The following is a 17,098-nucleotide window of genomic DNA, read 5'->3' as shown; positions in this document are numbered from 1 at the left end:
AAATCTTGATTGAGCTGAGTCAAATTGATGACTACATTCTCTGTCTCAGTGAAAGATTGAGAAGAGAGACATGACAACGGTAGTAAATGAGGTAAATAGAGTACCTGTATGGAATACAGGCAGGGGGTGGTAAAGAAGAAAATTGGGGGGCATTAGAGATGGAAAGATTGCACTGGTGAAGGTGGGAGTTCTTTTTATTTTTTTTTAATAACTGAAACCCAACTACAAACAGTTTATAATGCTGGTGATTAAATAAAGATATTAATCAAAGAAAATAAACAAAATTTTGTCATAAACTATGAAAAATATGTCATTAACTTAAAAAAAGAAGAGATGTGCTATCATTCATAGATAAACATAAAGATAGGTGAAGAACTGATAAAGGAAACCTGTTTTTAGTCTGACTTGGTCAGGAAAGCACTTTGGAAAAATTAGAACTATGTCCTAGAATTTAAGATAAAGCAGGGAATATCAAAAACTGAGGTCATGTTAATATTTGTATTAATATCACAGAAGCAGTGCTGAGAAATCCCTTCCCAACACCAAGTGACTCTTGTTAGAAAATGATCCCATTTTGGCTTTTTTGTTTTAGTTTCTCTCAGCAAAGTTTCTGAGAAACCAGAGGCAGGTATTTTGTGAAATTGTTGCAGACTGAAACCTTTGATCATGCTCATTTCATTTTGGAGTGCAGAAATTTTCTTTTAACCCACTAGGGAACTGGCTTTCTTTTAGGATCTCACTCAGAGATATTGCTTTTAGCAGCTCATGGAATGTGTTATATGACTATGTTAGATTTGGGAGCTGTTTAGCAAATGTGTCCCTCAGCTTTTTCACACATCTTTCTCACTGCTGGAAGAACTGATATACCCAAGTCTCTAAACCTTTGAAGTTGTTTTTTTTTTAGTCTTCATGTATGACTACGCACATGTATGTTCAGTATAAATTATGTATATTTCTTTGTTTTTATGTACATAGGTATATGCACAAGAATATATGTATATACATATTCAGAGTCGCATTTGTATATATGCATATTTATATTTTACATGATTATAATGCAATCTAGTTTATACTTTAACCCATCACACTAGCCTCCAGCAACTGCAAACTTTTTTTTTTTTACCAAATTAAAATATAATTTAAGGGGCCAGAGTGATAGCACAGCAGTTAGGGTGTTTGCCTTGCACATGCTGACTGCGGTTCAAAACACAACATCCCATATGGCTCCTTAAGCCTACCAGGAGTGATTTCTGTGTACAGAGCCAGGAGTAACCCTTGAGTCCTGCTGGGTGTGGCCCCAAAACCAAAATATATAAATATATATGATTTAGCAATTAATAGTAATAACTTCCATAAATCAATATAAACCACATAGTAAACATTAGTCTCACTGCTTTTATTCATTTGATTTTTGACATCTTAGGCCACACCTGACTGTGCTCAGGATTTAACCACTGACTCTGTGCTCACAAATCATTTTGGCAGGGCTCAGGGGACCATGTGCCGTGCAAGGAATCAAACCCAAATAGTCTATGTGCAAAGCAAGAGCCTTACCTATTTGTACTTTCCCTCCAGCCATTTATCTTATTATTTTAATTATCTCATTTAAATCCTTCCACAAATAGTGTTTGCCTTTCCTACCTATGTTCCCAATGCCGCATTCAATTGTGGGCAGACAGTGGTGAACTAAATCATATGGGTTCTAGTCCAATGGAGTTTCTATGTTAGCATCATCTCTGAGATCATTCTCAGCTCACCTGAGCCAAGGAGCCCGAGACATGTGATTACACATTACTCAGAAAAGAGTTCCTGATACCTGCACCGATGGAGTGTTGGAAATCAGGACTAACTTGAATGGCATGAAAATTGAGTTATGACACCAACAATGAGTTAGCAGGCAAAACATGAAGAAAAAGATGAAGGGAAAGTGGTTTGTTTGTTCAGAGGGAGCACTGAAGGCCAACTGGAATGAAGTAAACATAAAACTGAAAAAGAAGCGAGGAGAACAGAGACATGGGGAAATGAGGCCTGCATAGTCTTGCTTGAAATCCCAAAGTTCTTTAAAAGTTCTTATAATGATTTCTTTTATTTTATTTTATTATTATTATTATTATTATTTTTATTTTTGGGTGACACTTGGCAGCACTCAGGGGTTACTCCTGGCTCTATGCTCAGAGATCGTTCCTGGAAGGCTCGGGGAACCATATGGGATGTCGGGATTTGAACCACCGTCCTTCTGCATGCAAGGCAAATGCCTTGCCTCCATGCTATCTCTCCAGCCCTAATTTATTTTTTTAAAGAATTACAAATAATCTTACTTATTTCTCTGTCCCCTTCTGCTCCTGCCCCTTCCCTTTGTAGATGTTAACATGATGAGGTGTTGTACATGTGCCCGACTGCAGTGCCCTTTCATTTAAGACTGTGACACTCACAAGGGGTTGCAGGCCTTTACTTGCCAGGTTTGCATATGTGTTCATCACAGGGCCTGCTCCTACTTCAGGTCACTGTGGGGCTCCCTGAAGTGCTTCCTGAGGTCACATCCCAGTCTTAGTATTTTTTCTTTTTCTGGGTGTTGCTTGCCAAGGTGTCATGACCTTTTCTGTTGTGTCTACACACAACTGGTTATGATGAAACTAGGACTCACTTGGGGATTTCAGATAGCAGATCTGCTGGGCTCCAGCAACTGAGCTGCCAGAATCACATTTGCAACCATATGTTTGCAAGGCAAGTGCTCTAAACCAGCATCTATCAATCAAGAGCAATATGACCCTCTTGAGGGTCCCCTCAAAATATTCCAAGAGGGGCACAGTTAAAAATAGCATAAATGATGATGATAGCACAAGACCAAGGGACCAACTGGAAGAAGAAGGGGCACATAGAAATGGCAAGGGAGCTAAAGCTGGAAAGAGGTTGAGAAACATTGTTCTCTCTGTTTTATTTATAAAGACTTTTTAGGAAGAGAGAGAGAGTTGGGCCATGCCTGGTAGTTTTCAGGGCTTATTCCTAATTCTGTGCTAAATTATCAGTCGAGTGGCCTTGGGGAACTATTTGCAGTGCCAGAGACAGAATCTAGGTCAGCTTCTTGTAAAGCAATGCCCTAAGCACTATACTATTACACTGACCTGCTTATATTATTTTCTAAAATGAAAAGCATTTAATTTTCAATTGATGACAATTTTTTATTTGTATATTATCTAAGACAGATCTTTTCTATTGTGCTGAATTTCTTTGAGGCAGGGGACAAAAAAGTACCACCTACTACTGCTCTAAACTCCTTAGGCAATTCTATTTTTATGGGGAGGGATACCTAGTGGTGCTCAGGGGTTACTCCTGCCTCTACATTCAGAAATTACTTCTGGTGGGCTTGAGGAACCATATGGGATGGAACCTGGGTCAACCTTGTGCAAGGCAAATGCACTAGCCGCTGGACTATTGCTCTGGCTCCAGTTAGGTCTATTATCTTCACTTCCATCTTGTTTTTATATGGCCCAACTATCCATGAACACATATGATGTCCTGACAATGCTCACCATGTCCTCACCGCATGATCCACAGACCCATTTTTTTGTTCCTTTCTCTGTGCCAGGCAATTGAAAGATGCATATGCTTTGTCTCAGAAAAAAACAAAAAACAAAAAACAAAAAAAAACTTGTTCTAGATTTAAGATTAGGCATAATTGAGACCAAACATTTATTCTATTGTATAAAGCAGCAGGGAAAAATGCTTGTTCTAGACTTAATATTGGGCATAATTGAGACCAAAATTTTATTCTATTGTATAAAGCAGCATATTACAATGTGGAAATACTTGAACTTTAAGTTGCTAGGTGATGGAATTTTTTTTTCTCCTTTTGTGGTTTACTATTGCATGTATTAAAAAAATCTGCTTTTTGTCTCTCTCCATGCAGCCCATCTGCCAGGCAGCCTATCAGAATGACTTGGGTCAAGTATGGCAGTGGGTGAGGAAAGACATTAAATATCTCAATGTTCAAGACAACTTCAATGGAGATACTCCCTTGATTTGTGCCTGCAGGAAAGGGCACCTGAGAATTGTCTCCTTCCTTTTAAGAAATAATGTGGATGTAAACCTCACAAACCAGGTAAGACCCTGACAACCTTGATACATAAGTGGAGAGAGAGTTAACCATGATCATCATTTCTTTCTCCTTCTGTTGATGGAAGCAGCAGATGGAATTTTCTTATTTCTGCTAATATTGGCAGTATTAGTTTTTTTGTTTGTTTGTTTTGTTTTGAGAGACTGACATACATTGAGACTATAGAAAAAAATTTTTATGAGACAGAGAAAAAAATCAACAACTCAACCAACAGGGATCTTTCTTTCTTCTTTCTTTCTTTCTTTCTTTCTTTCTTTCTTTCTTTCTTTCTTTCTTTCTTTCTTTCTTTCTTTCTTTCTTTCTTTCTTTCTTTCTTTCTTTCTTTCTCTTTCTTTCTTTCTTTCTTTCTTTCTTTCTTTCTTTCTTTCTTTCTTTCTTTCTTTCTTTCTTTCTTTCTTTCTTTCTTTCTTTCTTTCTTTCTCTTCCTCTTCCTTCCTTCCTTTCTTCCCTCCTCCTCCTCCTCTTCCTCCTCCTCCTCCTCCTCCTCCTCCTCCTCCTCCTCCTCCTCCTCCTCCTCCTCCTCCTCCTTCTTCTTCTTCTTCTTCTTCTTCTTCTTCTTCTTCTTCTTCTTCTTCTTCTTCTTCTTCTTCTTCTTCTTCTTCTTCTTCTCTCTCTCTCTCTCTCTCTGACATTTACTTTTGTCCTTAGATTTAAACAGAGAATATTTCTTGGGAAAAATATTGACTTTGTGGTGCTATTTATAAGCTATATTTGGGGGGGGGTCACACCCAGCAACGCTTAGGGGTTACTCCTGGCTCTATGCTCAGAAATCACTCCTGGAAGGCTGGGGGAACCATTTAATGCCGGGATTCGAACCATCATTCCTTCTGCATGCAATGCAAATGCCCTACTTCCGTGCTATCTCTCCAGCTTCTATAAGCTACATTTTTATCCTTTATGCTAATTTTCTTTTTTCAGTGCTAGAATTCTTTTAAAACAATCTCTTTATTTAAACACCATGATTACAAACATGATTGTAGTTGGATATCAGTCATAAAAGAATACCCCCTTCACCAGTGCAACATTCCCATCACCAATGCCCCCCGCACGTGTATTCAAGACAGGCTTTCTATTTCCCTCACTCATTGCCATTGTTATAATTTTCTGATCTCTAGAATATTCTAGAATAGAAGGTTGAATTGCTGCTGAGACTCTTGCTGAAGACAAGCAAATGCATGAACCAGAGGCAACTTTAGGCAACAGACACAAAGAAAGGCACAAAGAATACATTTAAAGATGCCATGTTAGCTGACACAGAATCAAGCAAGAGCAGTAGAATATATGGAAACTGTCATGAACATGATTTCAGAATCCCCTTGGAAAACCAGTTCTGCCTCATTAGAAAGGAAATATTTACAATCCACTGAACACTGTCATTATTTGAGTGACCTTTACTCATGTACATTCTATGAGAGAAGCAGTGCTACTTGCCCCCTGATAAATTAAAGAACAGTGAACATTTGGGGGTAGTAGTGTACTATTAGAAAAATGTGGCACTACTAGACTTTCTTGCTTGTCCCGATTATTTTCTTTCTTTTGGATTAAGTCACAAAGCAATTCTTTGCTGAGTCCCACAGTTTAGCAGGACATCACATGCTCCCTTGAAGGCACAGAGGACCTGAAGACAAGTGTGAAGACAAGTGTCTCTGGGTCTTGTCTGCTTTCAAGATATGTACTCATAGGATGTGGAGAGAAGGGGGTGCTTGAGCACAGGGAAAGAACTGAGTTGACACCCTTGTAACTATTTTGCAAAAATGCTTGACTCAGCCTGCTGGATTATTCTTCAGTATCATGAGAATAAGGGAAAGAGCATTAGTAGATATTTTAATTTTAGAGAAATGTTCTGTAAATAAGTGTTTGGTTTGCATTTTCTATAAAAAAAAAAAGGTTATTGTTAGTAAAGCACTTATTCTTTTCTCCTTTTTTCTGTTCTAGTTTTTATACATGAATCATTTAAGTCATGCTTTCTCATTTATGTCTATGAGTTATTTTCAGAGGTACCAAACAAGCACCTTAAAAATCAACCAATCAAAATGGTCTCTTGGTGATTCAAACACCTAAGGAGAAGAGTAATGTTATGAAAAGCAAATGAGATTAAAACACAAAGATATTTTATTTCTAATTGTTAAGTGAAGAAGTATTAGAAAAGGAAAACTAAATGTGGACAGGGAGGAAGTTAAACTCATCTTATTGGGATATATTTGTTAGAACAACATGAAAATATGAGGACCCCTAACACCAAACTTATACTTTTAGAATTTATGACAAGGACAAATTTAGAAATGTTGATGGAGGTTTATGAAAGAGAATATTCGGTAAGTGTGATTTATGAAATGAACAGGAAAAATGTCTGAACAGTCAATGAGCTGGGTTTAATTAACTAAATTGAAGATGTAACAGACTTTCTTATTTGCTTGGACGTTTGTTGATTTGTTTATATTTTACGTGTTAGCTGATTTTTTCTGCCTGTTCTTTTATTTTAGAATCCCAAGGAAATAATTTCCTCAGGGTAATCTGTTCATGATAAATTCTCCAAAACTGGCATAACAATTAATTCAGTCATTTGCTTGTAGTCTGTCATATTGCTCTTCAATATGTTTGTACGATTATTACAATGAGCACAATTTTTTTACAAATTATAAACACTTGTATATATGTAATTCTATAATGGTAGTAGTGATCATAAATAATATTCTGAATATTATATATGACATATAATATATAATTTATATTTAAACACATAAATATTTATATATAAATAAATGTTTTATATAGTATTATATCTTATATAACTGATAATATAATATAATATAATATAAATGTGTGTTATGCTCACCATAAAAAAGAAAATCATACAATATTTGCAGTAAGATATATTAAATACCATGGAACACACACAAATTTTAAATGTTAATTGAAAAACGCAAGATGTTACTTCAAATAATTAAGATCCTATATTTTAAAATACTACAAACGTGTTCAGAAAACTTATACTGCAATATTTCTAAAATAAAATGAGACTAAAAATAACACAGCCTACATATCAGAAACAAAATCTAGGCTCTTAAAAGAATGTGTGAGGATGAATGTGTGGTTCAAAGGCAGTGGGAAAAAAATCTAGTCTCTTTGCTAATGGATGATATTAAATGAAATTCTATCATTATATGCTTGTCTAATTTTTAACTTTATTTAAAGATGTATCTATTTTAGTATTTAAAAGTCCAAAAGTATGCTGATTTAAGAATGGTGCTTTTCCACAGTGAAAATTTCTTTTTTCTGTCACTTCTCTTTGACTTCTTCTCTCATGGATTAGGTTAGTACTTCAATAGCCTCAACTGTATGAATGTTTTGTCAACCTTTACCTTATCATCAGGTCCTGAGTTTCCACACTTTCACTATATTTCAGAGTTTAACCATACGCATGATAAACATTTACATATTTAGAGAATTCAATAGAGGTCTTTCCATTCACCTAGCACTGTTCATGTAGGAACTTAAAAATAATTGCAAACTGGTTAAGCTTTTCTATAAACCAACCACAGAATGAATAATAGTACATCAGAAATGATTGAGGGGTGACTGTAGCTTTTCATATTCAAAGTCTTATGTTCATATATCAATGCATTATTTTTAAACACTAAATGACTGAGGATTCACCTTTTGATGACTTTTAAACTGTATCTTTTACCTCTGTGTTCTTTCTTTTGTCTTTTTCCTGGAGAGCTACTCTCAGCTCTATAGATTACTCCTGGTGGTATTCAGGGGACTTCACAGTACGTCAAATTAAACCAGGTTTGGCCACATGCAAGGCAAGCATGCAACTATTCCCTAAAGTCTTCTATCCAGTACCTCTTCCCTTACCCCCTACCCTAGACTTTTCCTTATATTGAACTATATTAAATATTTTGATCACTGGGAACCTAGGCCTATTAATTCTGAACTACTCCACAGGGAGAAGTATTATGGGTACATAAATATTTAATTTTATTAAAAGTGTAAACTTTTTGATATGGTAATCTGAAATCATAACATTGAAAACAAATATTTTATTAATAAAGAATTCTTGTCTTAATTTTCAGAAAGGAAGAACCTGTTTGCATTATGCAGTCAAGAAAAGATTTAACTTCTTTGATTATCTACTTATTATCCTTTTAATGCCTGTTCTGCTTATTGGGTATTTCCTCATGGTGAGTTCCATACTTCTGAGCATCATAAACAATGAGTAGGAATCAATAGAAAAGCTCAACTTGTTAGATGAGTAAGTTACAAATAAATAATGAAAAAAATTAACTTTAGGAAGGCTTAGGTGACATTTTCAAAAATACATGTAATGCTAAGATTGAAGTACACATAGAAGGTAACAAAACAAGTCAGTCATAGTAAAATAAATTAGTAAAGGTAAAACAGTCTGTGCAGCATTTATTTAGAAAAACAAGTCATTAAATTTGATTAAGATGGGAAAGAAGCACAAAAATCCTTTTTTTTTTTTTTTGAGGTGCTTATCGATATAGCTGGAGCCCTCACTGGATATTTGATATTTCTTTTGGTACTAGTGGAGTGTTTCACCTTCTTTTTCTCCATCTCCCAAATTGATGATAAGAGCCTTTAGAAGGACTCCGCCCATTTTCGGGGTATTAGAGTCTTACCCCAGTTTATCACTTTTCTCTTTTTCAAACAAAACCACGCAACTTGAACTAGCTAGTCCTGCCTCCAGTTAGAGGGGTAAATAAGGGAGGCATCAAGACCAAACAGGTGCAAGACTACTAAGTAGTGGGTTGGATACAGAGGGGTCCACATATTCTAGCCGCCCTGGGGTGAGGGAAAAGGAAATGGGAGGTAGGACAGAAATGGAGGTGTAGGGAGGACAATTTGGTGATGGGAATCCCCCCTGATTTTATGTAAATATGTACCTAAAATATTATTGTCAACAATATGTAAGCCACTATGATCAAAATAAAAATTAAAAAAAATCCTAAATATTAAAAAATTGTGTTCCCCTTGCCCTCCTTTTTTGCTGATATCTTTGTGCATTATCTTTCCAAATTTTAAGAATCCTACTTGTTTGTGAATTAAGCAAATTAGAGATTTGTTATTGTTTTGGGGTCACACCTAGGGGTGCTGGGGGCTGCTCCTGGCTCTGTGTTGGGAGCTAGTTCCCTGATGGTTCTCCGGGAACTGATCATACGTTTCAGGGATTGATTGACCTGTGCCTTCCCTATGCATAGCGTGCACTCAGCCCTCTGAACTGACTACATGCTCTGCATAAGATTTACATCCAAAATCTGAAAAATTCAGAAGATCTTTATAGAGAATTCTGTATAAAATATTGACTCTTCATTTTACAAAACTCATTTTGATGCAGGAAGATGTTGAAGTATAACCATGTTATGAAGAGATAACCAAGCTTGAAATATAATTTTTAATTGAATGATAGGTATGCACTGACTCAAGGAGTTTTGAATCACCTGGATCTCTTATGACAAGTCAAGCTGGAGAGATGATTTAACAAATACACCATTTATTCCAGTTAAATGAGCATACTTCCCTCTCACAAAGATATGTTAATAAACCATGAGTGTTAGCGACTACTGTTTTTATAAACTCTAGAACCAAGTCTGTCATTGTCTCTATCTTTTGGACATGGAAATGTGGTAGAATTTATGGAATATAATTGAGTACAAAAACATTGATTCTGATCATTGTATCAGAGAGAGAGATATAACTAGAATTCATTGATAAAGATATGACCTAGCTTAGAAATTTGAAAGGATCTTGAAAGATTGTTTGCATACTACCAACCATAAGAGTATTGGTAGTTTGAGACTGGGCAGAAGATGAATTTATTGAGAAGTCTTTATGTAAGAGATTGTGAATAAATAACCATAACTGTGATTAACAGGGTTTAATCAGAATTTGGGGCCACAAAACCTTGCTTTCTATGACTTAAATTTGTTTGGAATTTGGATGCCTAAATATCCCAATTCTGAATGCACAAACATCCTATTATTAACAGGACCTATATATTTTCTTATCATTGGCCTATATTTGCTTACATAAAAGTTGACACACATGAAAGGAAACTATAGGAAAAGAGATCCTGAAAGGGTAGGAAGAGAGAGGCCACATAGACTTTGGCATAGGAGTAAGTCACAGGAGAGATGCCAATTGTTCTTAATGATAAAGAGGCTAAGTTCAGATGTGACTCTAGGGAACAGAAAGTTCAGTGTTCCCTGAACAATGGAGATTGGAAATACACTCCAACAGGAAAATTGTCCAAATTATTGGGTGGCTGAGCAGAAAACAGTCATTTTCCAAAAGTCTAGTTTATGTAATTTGCTCAAAAAAGAAATACATATTTAGTGTAGATCTATTATTTGCCACCATTCTGAATGTAGAGCCAGGCTCCCATGATGCCACAGATGACTATAGTTCTGGTCCTCCTAATTGCTATAGATGGTGGATAAAGAATAATACAGCAAATAACAAAAACATTTGTGACATGATGAATAGGCAGGTGATGCAAGGAACCAGTAGCTCTTATGAAATCTCACAGGAGAGGAATATAAGCATGCCATGTGGATGAGGAATGACTCCTAGAGAAAAGCCTGAGGATGGTGCCTTTACCAAGCAAGAAAGGAAGGAAGGATTCCAGGCAGAAATAAATGTCTGAGCAGTTATCTTACTCAAACATCTTCCTGTATCAAGAAGAGATTTTGTACACTGAAGGAGTCAATTCTTTATATAGAATTCTCAAAATCTTCTTAGTTTTTTAGATTTTGGATGTAAATCTTATTCAGAGAGCTGAGTGCATAATCTGCATAGGAGAGTCTGGTTAGAATGAATAGTGAATAAACATTTGTTATTGTAGAACAGGTGAGACAAGGGGTATGAAGCAAGAATACAGGGGCCACGAATGGCTTTGTAGGCAAAGTTGAAGAGAGATTTTTTTGTCTGCAGAAAATAGGTAGGTTTTTAATGCATGCATTAAAGATTTTATTAATGAATGCATATATATATACAATAAAATAAAGATATTGTATATATATTGTGTATATATATATATATACACATGATATCTTTATTTGGAAAAGACAGGCCACAAGACCCTTATTCTCAGCAAGATCGGGGAGGTACCTAGATTCTACAATTTTCATTCCTAACAAGTTTTTAGGGACTGATGCTTTTATTACTGGGCAGAATTCTGAGAACAACTTTATATTGAAGTAGGTGAAAGAGGAGAATTTTAAGGAATTTGCAGGTTAGTTTTGGGGATCAAGATGAAGCCTACTGGGCCCGGAGAGATAGCTCAGCGGCGTTTGCCTTGCAAGCAGCCAATCCTGGACCAAAGGTGGTTGGTTCGAATCCCGGTGTCCCATATGGTCCCCCGTGCCTGCCAGGAGCTATTTCTGAGCAGACAGCCAGGAGTAACAACTGAGCAACGCCCAGTTGCTACCATACCAGTTGGTATGGCCCAAAAACAAAACAAAGAAACAATAAAAGATGAAGCCTACTGACTAAAAAGAGTCCAGGCATCAAATACAGAAAGGATCTGTCAATAGCCTATTTGGTAATTGCTGGCTCTGACAGGTATCAAAGACGAAGCAGAATGAGACGCTTACACGGATGTTACTTGAAGCTGGTGTTGAAGTTAATGCTGCAGACTGTGTAAGTTTAATTCTTTGACAATTTAAAAATGGTACATAAAAGGGCATTGTTAGACTCGCCTCGTCCTCCCTCAAGTTGCTTGATTTTCTGAACACCTTTAGTTTTCTTTTGTTTACTGGCAGCTAGGAAATTTTGAATTTATAGTTTGCCTCTAAGCTCATGGCAATAATATCCTGATTGGTTATAGGCCACTAGGAAAAACACAGTTTCAGTAGTTAAGATGAAGAAATTGGTGAATCTACTTTTACACAGAGCCAGGAATAAGCCTTGAGTATAGCAAGGTAAGATCCCTAACAACAACAACAACAAAAAATAGACACGCAGATCAATGAAATAGAGAACCCCCAAATAAAGCCACAAATGTAAAGAGAGTAACTTTTTATTAGTTGCATTTCAATATAAAACTGTTTTGGGGGTTCACACGCGGTGGTGCTCAGGGGTTACTCCTGGATCTGCACTCAGTAATTGCTCCTGCAGGCTCAGGGGACCATACGAGATGCTGGGTATTGAATCCAGGTCCATCTTAGGTCGGCCTCATGCAAGGCAAATGCCCTACTGCTGTGTTATTTCTCTGGCTCCTCAATACAAAACATATTCAAAAGGAAGGCAACTGTAGTTTTATAGAAAAAATAAGTAACGCACAGTTAGTTTGGTTGGTTCTTGGGCCACACCAGAAATGTTTAGGGCTTATTCCAGGTTATTTTCTCAGGGATTACTCCTACTGGTGCTAAGGGACTATGTGGGGGTGGAGATTGAACTTGGGTTAACTTTATGCAATGTAAGTGTGTCTCCTGCTGTACTCCTTTCTAAATATAAGAAATACACCTGTACACCGATAGTTTGCTGAATTTTTTCTTAATTTTACACTATAAAATGTGGAAATATTTGCTGGAGAAACTGCATACTACAGTGTGTGAAGGAATTGACAAATTGCAATATTGTACTTTGTATTTCAGTATGGATGCACTGCCTTACATTATGCGTGCGAAATGAAAAATCAGACTCTTATCCCTATACTTTTGGAGGCCCATGCAGATCCCATGATAAAGAATATGGTAAGATGAATGGTTTATGGTCTAACATACCCAGGAACATAATATCCTAACTTTGATATTGTATTAAATTACATTGGCTGTGACTGGTATTGTTCACAGCAAAATTTGTCATATTTATGAGAAATTAAGTTGTCTTATTACTTTGAGAACTAAATAATGTCATTTTTAAGGTGTATCATTCATTTATGATGGGGGTGAACTCCCATGAACAGGACCATGGTTCAGAGTTCATGAAACTGAATTAAATTTGGTTCTGGTACAAGAATTAAATGACATTTCAAACTCAAGTTTTACAGTCTAAATTTGACAATCAATCTAAAAAGTTTCTGTATCTTTTGCATAGCCCTTTGCCTCTATTGGATATAAATAACCTCAATTCCCTTTTCTCCTCAGGATGGTGAGAGTTCCCTGGATATTGCACGAAGATTAAAATTTTCTCAGATTGAACTAATGTTAAGGAAAGCATCATGATTCTTGTGACTCCTCCAGAGATGTAGAAAAAGCTCTATGACAGGATTTTATCTCTACATTGGACCATAGGTCGACTGGCCACTCAAAATAGGTGCCACAATTTAATGGATATATTTACTGTGGACAATGTTTTTGAAAAATTTTGCATTCAAGAATATTTTTTGCTGGAACAAAGTTCACCAGACTCATAAACTTAAGGAAAACACTAATGCCACTGGTTTTTCCACTTTAGTCCAAATAGTATAACATTTCTAACCCAGGAGGAAGAAGGACAGTTATCTGAAATAATACTTTTTCTGCTCAGGGTGCCCCTCTAATGAAGAGATTGTCCTGTTTATATCTGTCCCGGGAGACAAAAGTGTTCTTCTTAGATGTTGTGTAGACAAAGAATTAAAGTGTGGCATATTATATTTGTCTAGAAGGGTATGTTGTGCTTGGGGGGGTGGATATGAGAGAGGGATGATGATATTAAAGATTTTGTATATAACATTTTTTTTGGTGAAGAAACTTCAAAAAAAAAAAGCAGTTTTTGGCGGTGGAAGTGTTTCCACCATATAAATGGATAAAATCTGCAAATCAGCATAATGGGTTTGTTTTGGTTGTTGTTCTTTTCAGGAGTCAGTTTAGCAGTATACCTCTAAATGTTTTGGTCAGTTTACAAATAAAAGATCTCTTGATTTAGAACTAGATTATGAAACTATTAACTTGTTCAAATATATTTTTATAATTCTCTTAAAAGGCAGCTATTGAACTTGTTAATTTAGGTTTATTTTATTTTATTTTATTGATGTTTTGGGCCACACTTGGTGACACTCAGGGGTTACTCATGGCTATGCACTCAGAAATCTCTCCTGACTTAGGGGACCATATGGGACACCGGGGATTGAACTTCGGCCCATCCTGGGTCAGCCGCATGCAAGGCAAATGCCCTACTGCTTGCACCATCTCTGAGGCTCCTTGTTTGTTTTATTGATAAAATAAAATATTATTCTAAGTTATTTGGATAAAGAATTTCTTTTTGTTATTGTTGTTGTTGTTTTTGTTTTGGGGCCACAAACTGTGATGTGATTCTGGCTATGCGCTCAGAAATTGCTCCTGGCTTGGGAACGCTATGGGACTCTGGGGATCGAACTGAGGTCATGGGTCATGGGTCAGCAGTGTGCAAGGCAAGCGCCCTACCACTGTGCTATCTATCTGGCCCCTGGGTAAAAAATTTCTTTATAAGAAATATAACTTAGGCCAGTGTAGTAGTACAGTGGGTAGGGAACTTACCTTGCATGTGGTTGACCCAGGTTTGAAAATCAGAGTCCCTCAGCCCCACAAGGAAAGTTCCCTGAACACAGAACCGGAAGTAAATTCTGAGAATCCTTGGGTGTGGCCCAAAACAAAAACAAAAACAAAGCAAAGCAAAGCAAAGCATTGAGATGGCATATGGATTATATATCTATAGAAACTGTGACTATCACACTGTCAGTAAGCCAGAGTAAAAATACTTATGTATTTTTACACAGAATTATTGAACTTAGCAAAGAACAGTGATTATAAGTAATGGATTAAGCTTTATTTTGTGTTAATAACCAAGTTATATAAGAGTTATTTACCATCCTCAACTGTAATAAAACCTTAAATTATTTATAGAACTAGGTACAGGTTCTTAAGGCATAAGTAGTGGGGAGGCAAGTAACAGCGTGTAAATATAGACCTTAAGAGCCTTAAATGTTTCTTAATAAATAATTTTGTTTTTGTCTTTTTATTAAGACAAATTATTTTTTGTTTCTTTTTTATATATTTCATTTAAACACCTTGATTACATACATGATTGTGTTTGGGTTTTAGTCATGTAAAGAACACCACCCATCACCAGTGCAACATTCCCATCTAACAATGTTCCAAATCTCCCTCCTCCCCACCTAACCCCTGCCTGTATTCTAGACAGGCTTTCTATTTCCCTCATATGTTCTCATTATTAGGATAGTTCAAAATGTAGTTATTTCTCTAACTAAACTCATCTCTATTTGCGGTGAGCTTCATGAGGTGAGCTGTAACTTCCAGCCCTCCTCCCTTTTGTGTCTGAAAATTATTATTGCAAGAATGTCTTTCATTTTTCTTAAAATCCATAGATGAGTGAGACCATTCTGCATCTTTCTCTCTCTTTCTCTCTGACTTATTTCACTCAGCATAATAGATTTCATGTACACCCATGTATAGGAAAATTTCATGACTTCATCTCTCCTGACAGCTGCATAATATTCCATTGTGTATATATACCACAGTTTCTTTAGCCATTCATCTGTTGAAGGGTATCTTCATTGTTTCTTAAGTCCTGCTATGGTAAATAGTGCTGCAATGAATATAGGTGTAAGGAAGGGATTTTTGTATTGTATTTTTGTGTTCCTAAGGTATATTCCTAGGAGTGGTATAGCTGGATCATATGGGAGCTCAATCTCCAGTTTTTGGAGGAATCTCCATATCACTTTCCATAAAGGTTGAACTAGATAACATTCCCATCAGCAGTGGATAAGAGTTCCTTTCTCTCCACATCCCCACCAACACTGCTTGTTCCCATTTTTTGTGATATGTGCCAATCTCTGTGGTGTGAGGTGGTACCTCATAGTTGTTTTGATTTGCATCTCCCTGATGATTAGTGATGTGGCACATTTTTTCATGTGTCTTTTGGCCATTTGCATTTCTTCTTTGTAAAGTGATATTAAGACAAATTATGAAGTGACTATGGAGGGTAAAAAAAAAACAAATGAATTTACACATCAGGATAGGTTTAATTTGGTTTCAGAGTTTGGACTTTTGTAACTAACAGTATTATTATTCATATAATTTACAATTTCTATCTTTAAAACTATGTAAATATAGAATATTTTATAAAAAAATAAATCCAGATTCACTAATGAATTGATGTGACTGTCGTTTTTTGTTTCACCATGTATTTCATATGTATACATTTCATTAAATGTATTATATATTTCTTTCATTATACTCATGACATTACAATGTTTTTCTTTTTGACTTTTAATTTTTAAAGTAGAAAATCCATGCCAGAGGTTTCGAGCAATTAGGTCTCCTAGCAACAGACTTTAAATATTAAGCAAACTAAAACTTGAATCTAGTCATGAAAAATGAACAACCACGCTTTATGCAATGCATAGACATTTATTAGAAAGCTCATACATAATCTAAAAATTTTTTACTCTGACACCAAACTATATAACACTTAAGCTTATGCCTGAAGGTGTAAAGATTATATTTCAACCATACTAATCATTGATTTTTTTTTGCTATTATGAAACAACTAGAATTCCTGAGGTAAATGTTACCATGGCAACATGTTGATATTTTCTAGTTTCTTTTGGCAACACCAACAATAATTCACAGATTCAAGACCTCTGTTCAAATATGTTAACTTCCCTTATTGCTCCAAGATATGACATGACAAATTAAGGTTTTTAAGAGATTTACCTGAATGATATAGAGAAATAGAAATAATTTTTGTCAAATAAGATCTATTCTTTAATATAATAAAATATAGAACACATAAAATTCATATCTATATTCACCCATCAAGTAGCTTAGTTAACTAGAATAAAGGTTCATTTTAATGTCCAAAATAGAAAGTTGAAGGATTATAACATATCTTTGACTTCCTCCACAGTCCTTCTACTGATATTTCAAATTTCCCATTTCTAGAATTATTTCTTAAAAATTTCGGTTCTTGGAATTATTTCTTGAAATTTTCCGTTCTTGGACTTCAGACACATTATCCACAAAACTTTTTCTACAG

At 35.8% G+C, this 17,098-nt stretch overlaps 1 protein-coding gene across 1 annotated transcript in view; it reads left to right on the top strand.

The window, feature by feature from the left end:
• ANKRD22 (ankyrin repeat domain 22) overlaps positions 1-13,348 on the top strand; it is a 105,904-nt gene extending 92,556 nt beyond the window's left edge. Inside the window, exons 3-7 of the mRNA XM_049764568.1 lie at positions 3,908-4,099; positions 8,194-8,301; positions 11,702-11,779; positions 12,736-12,834; positions 13,228-13,348. Of these exons, the coding sequence (XP_049620525.1) occupies positions 3,908-4,099; positions 8,194-8,301; positions 11,702-11,779; positions 12,736-12,834; positions 13,228-13,305 (555 nt within the window). The 3' untranslated portion in view covers positions 13,306-13,348. The remainder of the gene's footprint in view (positions 1-3,907; positions 4,100-8,193; positions 8,302-11,701; positions 11,780-12,735; positions 12,835-13,227) is intronic.
• Positions 13,349-17,098: the final 3,750 nt, after the last annotated feature.

The sequence above is a fragment of the Suncus etruscus genome, chromosome 17 (assembly GCF_024139225.1).
Source record: "Suncus etruscus isolate mSunEtr1 chromosome 17, mSunEtr1.pri.cur, whole genome shotgun sequence".
NCBI lineage: Eukaryota > Metazoa > Chordata > Mammalia > Eulipotyphla > Soricidae > Suncus > Suncus etruscus.
The sequence above is the reverse complement of the archived record's forward strand: the minus strand, read 5'-3'. Positions and strand labels throughout refer to the sequence as shown.